This window comes from Capricornis sumatraensis, chromosome 20 (genome assembly GCF_032405125.1).
Source record: "Capricornis sumatraensis isolate serow.1 chromosome 20, serow.2, whole genome shotgun sequence".
Taxonomy (NCBI): domain Eukaryota; kingdom Metazoa; phylum Chordata; class Mammalia; order Artiodactyla; family Bovidae; genus Capricornis; species Capricornis sumatraensis.
Window position 1 is genome coordinate 48,636,326 of NC_091088.1, and position 11,790 is coordinate 48,648,115.

An 11,790-nucleotide genomic window follows, 5' to 3' on the forward strand; every position below is an offset into this window, starting at 1 on the left:
TCCAAAATCACTGCAGATGGTGACTGCAGCCATGAAATTAAAAGACGCTTACTCTTTGGAAGGGAAGTTATGACCAACCTAGATAGTGTATTCAAAAGCAGAGATATTACTTTGCCAACAAAGGTCCGTCTAATCAAGGCTATGGTTTTTCCAGTGGTCATGTATGGATGTGAGAGTTGGACTGTGAAGAAAGCTGAGCGCCGAAGAATTGATGCTTTTGAACTGTGGTGTTGGAGAAGACTCTTGGGAGTCCCTTGGACTGCAAGGAGATCCAACCAATCCATTCTAAAGGAGATCAACCCTGGGTGTTCTTTGGAAGGACTGATGCTGAAGCTGAAACTCCAATACTTTGGCCACCTCATGCGAAGAGTTGACTCATTGGAAAAGACTCTGATGCTGGGAGGGATTGGGGGCAGGAGGAGAAGGGGACGACAGAGGATGAGATGGCTGGATGGCATCCCTGACTTGATGGACGTGAGTTTGAGTGAACTCCGGGAGTTGGTGATGGACAGGGAGGCCTGGCGTGCCTGCGATTCATGGGGTCGCAAAGAGTCGGACACGACTGAGCGACTGAACTGAACTGACTGATAATTGTTGATGGTAGCCTGTTTCTAGGTTATTATCTTTCCCCACACACAGCCGGATCTTAACCCTGCGGGCGCCCACGCCCGCTGAGCACAGGCTTGCACCTGGGAGCAAGGACCGAGTTTGGGAAGGCTGGGCGCAGCAGTTCTGCCCTACGTCCCACCGCCTGCAATCGCGGATTCGGGCGTCTCCCCAGGCCCTGGCTGGGGCGGGCGGCGCGGCTCTAGGCTAGATTGGTGATGCCTGGGCGCTACGGGCGCCTGCGCAGTTCGGAGGGCGGTGCGCGCGCAGAAGGACTGCCGGCGTTCCCCCGGAGTGAGTCGGAGCGTGTTCGCAGCTGCTCGCCCGGGACGGCCGCAGCATGGCGGAGCAGGAGCTCGAGGCGCTGAGGAAGCAGAGGCTGGCCGAGCTGCAAGCGAAGCACGGGGTGAGCGAGCCCAACAGCCGCCCAGCCCGATCCCTGCTGGGCTCCGCCCTCCCCCGAGGTAGAGGGCGCGGCCCCCCGGCGCAGGCTCCAGGCGTCTCTGCCCCGGAGCCGAGGACCCCGCCTCCGCCCGCGGCGGCCTTCTGGTAGCCTCCAAGCCGTCTCAGCTCCTCTGTCAGTCGATGGGGCTCGGGCGGCCAGCGAACCACGTGCTGCCCCGGGCTGGTCGGGCCCGGGCCGGTCGGCGGCCGGGGGTCGGTCTCTCACCCGGCCGGCCGTCTTGGGTCCCGAGCGGAATGCTCAACTTCTTCGGTCTCTTGGTGCCCCTAGCGAATGGACCTAGCCTACTTGACTACTGTTCCAGCCGAATGTGGTTTAGAATACAGATGGTTCGACCCGAAGGGTCGACAGATATCTTCTGAGGGGTCTTCCTTGTGCCAGGTGCTGAGGGTACGGCGGGGAACATCGCCTGGCGGAATTGACAGTCCTGAGGAGAGCCAGGCACTGAACACCAACCCCGTAGATGAAACGCCCAAGTAATGACTCTGCTGTGAGGAAACCCGGACTGAAGCGTTAGGGATGCAGCGGGATAGCCTGGAAGGGAGCGTTGTTTGATCATCAGCGTCCCCAATACCGAAGCACATTTTCTTTTCCAGAAATTATTCTTTACACGTTAAGTACGGTTTCGTAAGAGGGGGCTCTTCTTCTTAATACCTGTTTGTATTCTAAAACATTCTATGAGATTGAGACTTTAGAAGTTCATCAAAACGTTGTAGTAAGTGGAAACTTTATCATTTTACTTCTGTGAGGCCCAGCTTTTAGTTATTTTGTAAGCCCATCTCTACCACTGCAGGAGCCTGTTAGGTACCAGAAACAAAATAAAATAGTTCCTTTTTTATTTTTTCCCCTCCTCTGTGAAATTTCTAAAAGATAAAATTGTTTTTTTCAGGATCCTGGCGATGCAGCACAACAGGAAGCAAAGCACAGGTACCTGCTGGAACTCTGAATGTAAAGGTCCCCCCTTTTTAAATTAAGAAATAATTGACTTAACATTAGTTTCCGTTTACCGCATGCTGATTCCATATTTGTTTCTATTGTGAAGTGACCACCACAGTAAGTCTGGTTAACAACCATCACCACACATAATTACAAATTTTTTTTTCTTGCGATAAGAACTTTTTGAGATTTAACTCTCAGCAACTTTCAATACTGTTAACTATATACAATTTAATACTCTTTAAAGATAGTCACCACCCACTCTATACATTACATATTACATCCCCATGGCTTATTTATAACTGGAAGTTTGTACTTTTGACAGCCTTCACCCACTTTGCCCTCCTCTTGCTCTGTTCTCTATGGCCTTGGGAACTCTGAACTCTTTGAAAGGTGGTTTCACCTTTTTTTTTTTTTTTTTTTTAGTTTTATTCACAGGTGTGTGAATCATAAAGTTCTTCCTGGCATAGGGATTTTTCCAGACGCATCGCTATTAGTTTATTAATTAAGTATGTATGGAGCCCCACAGTAGTTACTACTTTGTATTGTAATTACTGATTCATGTTTCTCTGCTAAACTGTGATTACCTTAAAATAAGCATAATAATAGGACTACCTCATAGGGGTGTTGTGAGGATTGCAGGGATACAGAGGGCATGCAACCCACTCCAGGATTCTTGCCTGGAGAATCCCATAGACAGAAGCGCCTGGCGGGCTGTATAGTCCATAGGGTCACAAAGAGTCGGAGGCGACTGAAGTGACTGAGCACGTACACACAAGAAATGTTGTTTTTCCTGTTCTCAGTGTTAGTTTATCTCAGCACGTGGCAGAGCACCTCACACTTGGCAGGCTTATTAGTTACCCCATCATGCTACCTTTTTTTCCTAACTCTGATAAAAAACACAAAAGGTAAAATTAACCTTCTTAACTACTTCTGAGTGTATCATTCAGTTGTATTAACCATATTCTCATTGGCTTTGCAACACACTTCTAGAACTTTTTTATCTTACAAAACTAGAAGTATACCTATTAAACAACTCCCTACCCCTCCCTGCCCCCAAGCTACCTTTTTATTTTTCGCCTGGCACAGCACACACACAACATGTGGGATTGTAGTTCCCCAACCAGGGGTGGAACTCATGCCTCCTGCATACTAAGTGCAGAGTCTTAACCACTGGGCTGCCAGGGAAGTCCCCCATGCTACCTTTTAACTCATTCATTCATCCGTCAAATACTGAGCACCTGCTCTGGGTCAGGCATTGTGCTGTGTCTCTAGAAATATGCAAGGTGGAGAAGGTTCCTTCCTTTCTGTACGTAGCTCACATTAGAGGGACAGATAGATAGGTTAGCGCCTGGGATAGTGCTAAGAAGAAAATAAATCTACTACGTGAACTTCACTAATTTTGAAGATGGGAATTTTTTTTCACATTTTAACATATCTGAAATTCAGACGTGTCACATAATTGATCACTCTTCTTCTGGATTCTTCCAAAGAGGATTTACCTTTACTTCTGCCATCACTTGGGTCATTTCTAACCTTCAGTTCAGTTGCTCAGTCGTGTCCGACCTGTGACCACATGAATCACAGCACACCAGGCCTCCCTGTCCATCACCAACTCCCAGAGTTCACTCAGACTCACATGCATCGAGTCAGTGATGCCATCCAGCCATCTCATCCTCTGTCGTCCCCTTCTCCTCCTGCCCCTAATCCCTCCCAGCATCAGAGTCTTTTCCAGTGAGTCAACTCTGCGCATGAGGTGGCCGATCTCCTTTAGAATGGACTGGTTGGATCTCCTTGCAGTCCAAGGGACTCTCAAGAGTCTTCTCCAACACCACAGTTCAAAAACATCAATTCTTCGGTGCTCAGCTTTCTTCACAGTCCAACTCTCACATCCATACATGACCACAGGAAAAACCATAGCCTTGACTAGACGGACCTTTGTTGGCAAAGTATTATCTCTGCTTTTGAATATGCCATCTAGGTTGGTCATAACTTTCCTTCCAAGGAGTAAGCATCTTTTAATTTCATGGCTGCAATCACCATCTGCAGTGATTTTGGAGTCCCCAAAAATAAAGTCTGACACTGTTTCCACTGTTTCCCCATCTGTTTCCCATGAAGTGATAGGACCAGATGCCATGATCTTAGTTCTGAATGTTGAGCGTTAAGCGGACTTTTTCACTCTCCTCTTTCACCTTCATCAAGAGGCTTTTTAGTTCCTCTTCATTTTCTGCCATAAGGATGGTGTCATGTGCACATCTGATGTTATTGATAGTTCTCCCGGCAATCTTGATTCCAGCTTGTGTTTCTTCTAGCCCAGCGTTTCTCATGATGTACTCTGCATAGAAGTTAAATAAGCAGGGTGACAATATATAGCCTTGACATAATCCTTTTCCTATTTGGAACCAGTCTGTTGTTCCATGTCCATTTCTAACTGTTGCTTCCTGACTTGCATACAGATTTCTCAAGAGGCAGGTCAGGTGGTGTGGTATGCTCATTTCTTTCGGAATTTTCCACAGTTTATTGTGATCCACACAGTCAAAGGCTTTGGCATAGTCAATAAAGCAGAAATAGATGTTTCTCTGGAACTCTCTTTTTTGATGATCCAGTGGATGTTGGCAGTTTGATCTCTGTTACCTCTTCCTTTTCTAAAACCAGCTTGAACATCTGGAAGTTCACGGTTCACGTATTGCTGAAGCCTGGCTTGGAGAATTTTGAGCATTACTTTACTAGAGTGTGATGAGGGCAATTGTGCGGTAGTTTGAGCATTCTTTTGGCATTGCCTTTCTTTGGGACTGGAATGAAAACTGACCTTTTGCTGTCCTGTGGCCACTGCTGAGTTTTCCAGATTTGCTGGCATATTGAGTGCAGCACTTTCACAGCAGCATCTTTCAGGATTTGAAATAGCTCAACTGGAATTCCATCACCTCCACTAGCTTTGTTCATAGTGATGCTTTCTAAGGCCCACTTGACTTCACATTCCAGGATGTCTGGCTCTAGGTGAGTGATTACACCGTCTTGGTCGTGAAGATCTTTTTTGTACAGTTCTGTGTATTCTTGCCACCTCTTCTTAATATCTTCTGCTTCTGTTAGGTCCATACCATTTCTGTCCTTTATCGAGCCCATCTTTGCATGAAATGTTCCCTTGGTATCTCTAATTTTCTTGAAGAGATCTCTAGTCTTTCCCATTCTGTTGTTTTCCTCTATTTCTTTGCATTGATCGTTGAGGAAGGCTTTCTTATCTCTCCTTGCTATTCTTTGGAACTCTGCATTCAGATGCTTATATCTTTCCTTTTCTCCTTTGCTTTTCGCTTCTCTTCTTTTCACAGGTATTTGTAAGGCCTCCTCAGACAGCCATTTTGCTGTTTTGCATTTCTTTTCCATGAGGATGGTCTTGGAGAAGGAAATGGCAACCACTTCAGGTTTCTTGCCTGGAGAATCTCATGGACAGAAGCCTGGTAGGCTACAGTCCATGGGGTTGCAAAAAGTCGGACACGACTGATCCCTGTCTCCTGTACAATGTTACAAACCTCCATCCGTAGTTCATCAGGCACTCTATCTATCAGATCTAGTCCCTTAAATCTACTTCTCATCTCCACTGTATAATCATAAGGGATTTGATTTAGGTCATAACTGAATGGTCTAGTGGTTTTCCCTATTTTGATCAATTTAAGTCTGAATTTGGCAATAAGGAGTTCATGATCTGGGCCACAGTCAGCTCCTGGTCTTGTTTTTGCTGACTGTATAAAACTTCTCCACCTTTGGCTGCAGACAGTATAATCAGTCTGATTTTGGTATTGACCATCTGGTGATGTCCATGTGTAGAGTCTTCTCTTGTATTGTTGGAAGAGGGTATTTGCTATGACCAGTGCATTCTCTTGGCAAAACTCTATTAGGCTTTGCCCTGCTTCATTCTGTATCCCAAGGCCAAATTTGCCTGTTACTCCAGGTGTTTCTTGCGTTCCTACTTTTGCATTCCAGTCCCCTATAATGAAAAGGACATCTTTTTTGGGTGTTAGTTCTAAAAGGTCTTGTAGGTCTTCATAGAACCATTCAACTTCAGCTTCTTCAGCATTACTGGTTGGGGCATAGACTTGGATTACTGTGATATTGAATGGTTTGCCTTGGAGACGAACAGAGATCATTCTGTCGTTTTTGAGATTGCACCCAAGTACTGCATTTCAGACTCTTTTGTTGACCATGATGGCTACTCCATTTCTTCTGAGGGATTCCTGCCCGCAGTAGTATATATAATGGTCATCTGAGTTAAATTCACCCATTCCAGTCCATTTTAGTTCGCTGATTCCTAGAATGTTGACATTCACTCTTGCCATCTCCTGTTTGACCACTTCCAATTTGCCTTGATTCATGGACCTAACACTCCAGGTTCCTATGCAATATTACTCTTTACAGCATCAGACCTTGCTTCTATCACCAGCCACATCCACAACTGGGTATTGTTTTTGCTTTGGCTCCATCCCTTTCATTCTTTCTGGAGTTATTTCTCCACTGATCTCCAGTAGAATATTGACCACCTACTGACCTGGGGAGTTCCTCTTTCAGTATCCTATCATTTTCATACTGTTCATGAGGTTCTCAAAGCAAGAATACTGAAGTGGTTTGCCATTCCCTTCTTCAGTGGACCACATTCTGTCAGACCTCTCCACCATGACCCACCCGTCTTGGGTGGCCCCGCATGGCATGGCTTAGTTTCATTGAGTTAGACAAGGCTGTGGCCTGTGTGATCAGATTGACTAGTTTTCTGTGAGTATGGTTTCTCTGATGCCTTCTGGCAACACCTGCTGTCTTACTTGGGTTTCTCTTACCTTGGACATGGGGTATCTCTTCACACCTGCTCCAGCAAAGCGCAGCCGCTGCTCCTTACCTTGGACGAGGGGTATCTCCTCACTGCTGCCCCTCCTGACCTTGAACGTGGAGTAGCTCCTCTCGGCCCTGCTGCACCCACGCAGCCACTGCTTCTTGGACGGTGACCTCCTTTCTAACCTTAGACCTCTTAAAATTCTCTGCTTGATGTTCTTTCCCTGCCTCCACCCTGCTACCAGAAGGAATTCAGACAGCAAACCTACAAGGCTAAAGCCTGAAGTTAAGAGACACTTTTATTCTTTCTCCACTCAGGGCTGAAATTGATGAATGCACACTTTCCTTTCTGCATAGTGGTTTATTTCTTGTTTCCTTTGTACAGCGGATTCAGCCTTCTAATTCAGCCAAAGAATCTGTTTTTTTCTGTGTTAAGTTCATATTAAGTTTCTTGAAGGGCTTCATTTGGAAAACAATTTCTGCTTTAAAAAAATTTGAAATCACTGTCCTGTGAATGTGAAATAGTTCCTGCCTGGATAGGTGGGAAGATGCAAGGGTAGAAACGGGTATAATTATAACTCCCCTCCCAACCCAAAACTAAGACTGAGAATCTTAAAACGTGGAATCTGGCCATACCTTGGCCACAGTTACCTGTGTCTTCTTAACATGGTCTCCATGAACCTCAGCTTCTTTATCTCTAAGAAAATTACACGGATTAATCATTCGTCAGTGTATTTGCCTGAAATCTCACTACAAATTTCTAGCCCTTCTCACACAGTGGGTACTTAATAAATGTTTATAATGGTGGTTGAACTGAAACTGTCTTCTGAATTGGGAAACTGTGAAGTTTTACCTTTCAAACTCACAAAATAGAAAACTGGCTTTTGAGTAAGAATGGACTTGTTACATTTTTCTGTGTTCAGTAGGAATGCTGGCAGCTTAGTTCTGATTTTGCTTGACCTGTTTTTCTTGTAGGGAAGCAGAAATGAGAAACAGTATCTTAGCCCAAGTTCTGGATCAGTCAGCCCGGGCCCGGTGTAAGCATCTTCGGTTTTCTTTATAAAACTGGTTTGAGTTATTTGATTAGGGAGATGTATATGAAATAATTGCTGTTTCTAGATTAAATACTTGTTTAACCTAAAAGCATGTGAGATGCAGATTATTTTTAAAAAGTGTTAGCTTTATAAACCTAAAGAAACATACGTAAGTTGTTATTAAAAGTTCCAGCTCCATTCTCTCCTGCTATTGAAATGATCTCCAAGTGCGTGTAGTGAGCCCTTCATTTTTATAGAGTCAGAACCCACAGATACAGAGGGCTGATGGTAGTACACCATTTTATATGAGGGACCTGAGCATCTTCAGATTTTGGCATCCGCAGGGAATCCTAGAACCAGTCCTTTCAGATACCAAGGGACAACTGTATTAGGTAGAATTTATTGGCAATAACTTTTCAGTCAAGTCAGTCACAAAATGCTGCTAGCAGTTGACCTGGGTGATGGGGCTCTAGTTTATTGTCCAGGCAGATCTCGGAGATATTTTGGCTTTGGTTGCAGACCACCATGGTAAGCAAGTCATACAAATTTTTTGGCTTTCCAGTGCATATAAAAGTTTTATAGTCTGTTAAATGCAGTAGTATTATGTCTTTTAAAAAAAAGTATACATACCTTAATTTAAAAATATCTTATTGCTAAAAATGGAGAAGGCAATGGCACCCCACTCCAATACTCTTGCCTGGAAAATCCCATGGATGGAGGAGCCTGGTAGGCTACAGTCCATGGGGTCGCTAAGAGTCGAACACGACTGAGCGACTTCACTTTCACTTTTCACTTTCATGCATTGGAGAAGGAAATGGCAACCCACTCCAGTGTTCTTGCCTGGAGAATCCCAGGGACAGCAGAGCCTGGTGGGCTGCGGTCTATGGGATCGCACAGAGTTGGACACGACTGAAGCGACTTAGCAGTAGTAATAGTAGTGCTAAAAAATGCTAGTCATCACCTGAGTCTTCAGCAAGTCATGATTTTTGTTTTTCAATAATAACATCAAAGATCATTGATTACAGATCACCATAATATATATAAGAATAACAATAGAAAATTTGAAATGTAAAAATTACCAAAATGTGACATAAAGACATGAAGTGATTACACACTGTCAGGAAATCTGTGCCAGCAGACTTGCTCAAAGCAGGAATGTAGGATGCCACAGACCTCCATTTGTGGAAACTGCTGTATCTGTGAAGCTCAGTAAAATGAGGTAGACCTGTATTCTCCATTTGTGTTGTGTTTTTCATCACAAAAAATAAAAAGAAAACCATAAAAAAAATTAAATGAGCCAATCAGAATGAAACATTATCTTCTGTATTATAACTTGAAGCCCAGCTTAGAAGATGCAGCCCTGGATGGATCACCATGATTGTATATGCATAGTAATACAGAAATTCGCAAGGATGGGTTGCTTTTTGAGGGCTTCCCTGGTGGCTCAAGCAGCAAAGAATCCGCCTGCAAAGCAGGAGCCACAGGAAATGCAGGCTCGATCCCTGGGTCAGGAAAATCCCCTGGAGGAGGAAATGGCAGCCCACTTCAGTACTCTTGTCTGGAGAATCCCATGGATAGGGGAGCCTGGTGAGCTACAGTCCATGGGGTCGCAGAGTTGGACATGACTGAAGCGACTTAGCATGCATGCATGTAATATAGAAATTGCTCTTCATGGAACAGTCATGCTTTTGCTTTGTTTTTAAAGGATGGAGCTTAGAATATAAGCCCCCAAGTTTAATCTTGGTTCACCACTACCTCTCTGTGGTCTTGACTGAGGTCGACAAAGCTGAACTGTAGTTTCCTCATTTTTAAGAGGAGCAACAATAGCATCTGCCTTATCTACCTTGCTGGTCTCAAGACATAAATAAGTCTTAAGTGCTTTAGAAATGTTAGTACTTAGTTTCAAGGAATAAGTGCATTTAGTCAAGTGCATTTAGTTCTGACTTCTTTTTGTGCATGTTTGTGTGTGTGTGTGTTTATATATATATATTTTTTTTCCTTCCTTTTTAGTAAGTAACTTAGCACTTGTAAAGCCTGAGAAAACTAAAGCAGTAGAGAATTACCTTATACAGATGGCACGGTATGGACAACTAAGTGGGAAGGTAAGCTGGACCTGCCTTAAGGCAGTTTTAATGTCTTGTTACCTACTTTACCAAAATGTATCCTCAGAAGGTCAATTTCATCTCTTTCTGGTTACAGAATTCTTATTGAAGCAGTTTTTAAAGGAGAGAATAGTTGTGTCTACCGTAAATCCTAAAAGATAACTCTCTTTTCTAAAATCCTCTGCTGATTTCCTTTTATGACATTGCTCTGGAACCAGTGACTATTAGGGTCAGATAGCCTAAATTGCTTCTACAATGGAAACAAGGTTTGTCAGCAATACTAATTAAAATTGGGAAAGTTATGCTTGTTTTGCAAATGAAGAAGAGCTAAATTTCCTGGTTATTCTGTGCATTGCTATACTGCCATGAAGGATATATTCTGGCAACCCTGATCTTCCTTCAAGATCCAGACGAGCCCCACCGGCACTGGAGAGCCCTCTGCCGCCACCACAGCCTGCAGAGATCAACCTGCCCTGAACCCTTTACACTGAGAACGTGTGTGGAGGGGTGACAGTGGCTTCATCTTTTTTGAGTGACTCGTCTCCTGCTTTTAAGCCTCTCAAGGTCTTGGTGCAGAGGTGGAATATCTCTGTCCATTTCACTTAACACAGTGGTGTAGGTGGTTGTCATTGTCTGCTAGTGGTGATGAAGGGGTGCTTAAATACCTGTTAACCTTGGATTTTTCTAGGAAGCTAACTGATGGATACTTTTCCTCCCTCAAATGAAGACCAGCAGAGCAGATTTTAAGTGCAACTTAAACCAAGAGTTACAGCCAGTGGTTTCAGCCAGCTGTCCCATTCTCTTTCCTTCTTGACCTCTACTTTCACACCCTGGAAGGATTGAAACGATTCGGTCGGCTAAGGTCAATTCTTTGTTTTAAAAAAGCACTGTTTTTCTCTTTGATTATCCTAGGTATCAGAACAAGGTTTAATAGAAATCCTCGAAAAAGTAAGCCAGCAAACAGAAAAGAAAACAACAGTTAAAGTAAGTTTCCCCCAAAGCACACGACAAAAGAAAGATTGATATTTTAAATAAGTGTTACATTTACATGTAGTGTGTCAAACATTTTAGCCCATAGACATTTTTGTTTTACAACACTTTGAAGTTTGTGGAGAAAGTTGCATTGAGGGTCTAATTTTCAAGGCTCTTCTGTTGGTCTGAAACACTTAAGTTATATTAAACCAGACAGAAATGTCTTTCTGTAGTAGGTAGGAATTTGTTTTCTCAGAAAATCTGAGTTATGTTTTATGAAACATGATACTCGTTTAATTTTCCCCCCAGTTCAACAGAAGAAAAGTAATGGACTCTGATGAAGATGACGATTATTGAATTTGTCTAGAGACTGGAACTGAACGAAGTTCCAGTATTATCTAGGACAGATAATACTTGGCAGAAGTTAAGATCTGGTGGTGTGTTTACTTTGTTTATTGTCTATATGCCTTTTAAAAATAAACTTGTTATGCAAAATAGAACAATTTGGACAAAGTTGTTTTTCTACCATAGAGAAATGAGCAGAAGATCTGCATTTTTAAATTTTTGTCCTTTCCTGTGAGAAGCTTTTGAAATGTGTAGCAGCATGAATATATCCTTCATACTTGTGACATTAGTGTTAAATGGGAACATGACCTTAGCAGAAATAGGAGCTGCTCCAACATCTTAAGTGAGAAGAAAATAGCAGCATCTGTAACATCATAGGTGTTGAGATTCATGGATTAAGCTGAGTCAGTTTTAGTATTTCCAAGACATAGGTTCTGAAAGCAGATAAGACCTTTTTCTTCCTGGAGATAGTCCTTACATTTAATGTAGGAAAATTCCTAACTTTGGTTTCATTTAT

The 11,790-nt window shown here is 43.4% G+C and overlaps 1 protein-coding gene across 1 annotated transcript; it reads left to right on the forward strand.

Moving 5' to 3' along the window:
• Positions 1 to 891: 891 nt before the first annotated feature.
• PDCD5 (programmed cell death 5) lies at positions 892 to 11,381 on the forward strand. Its single transcript, XM_068992825.1, has 6 exons — positions 892 to 1,012; positions 1,959 to 1,996; positions 7,796 to 7,857; positions 9,865 to 9,956; positions 10,869 to 10,940; positions 11,238 to 11,381. The coding sequence occupies exons 1-6, from the start codon at positions 947 to 949 to the stop codon at positions 11,283 to 11,285; spliced, it is 378 nt and encodes a 125-aa protein (XP_068848926.1). The 5' UTR covers positions 892 to 946; the 3' UTR covers positions 11,286 to 11,381.
• The last annotated feature ends 409 nt before the right edge of the window (positions 11,382 to 11,790 follow it).

What these genes read in the sequence shown, in the direction of transcription:
- PDCD5 (XM_068992825.1), top strand. Translation starts at nt 947, where the DNA reads ATGGCGGAGCAGGAGCTCGAGGCGCTGAGGAAGCAGAGGCTGGCCGAG. An exon ending in AGCTGCAAGCGAAGCACGGG is followed by an intron (nt 1,013 to 1,958) that starts GTGAGCGAGCCC and finishes TGTTTTTTTCAG; the next exon opens with GATCCTGGCGATGCAGCACA. An exon ending in CAACAGGAAGCAAAGCACAG is followed by an intron (nt 1,997 to 7,795) that starts GTACCTGCTGGA and finishes TTTTTCTTGTAG; the next exon opens with GGAAGCAGAAATGAGAAACA.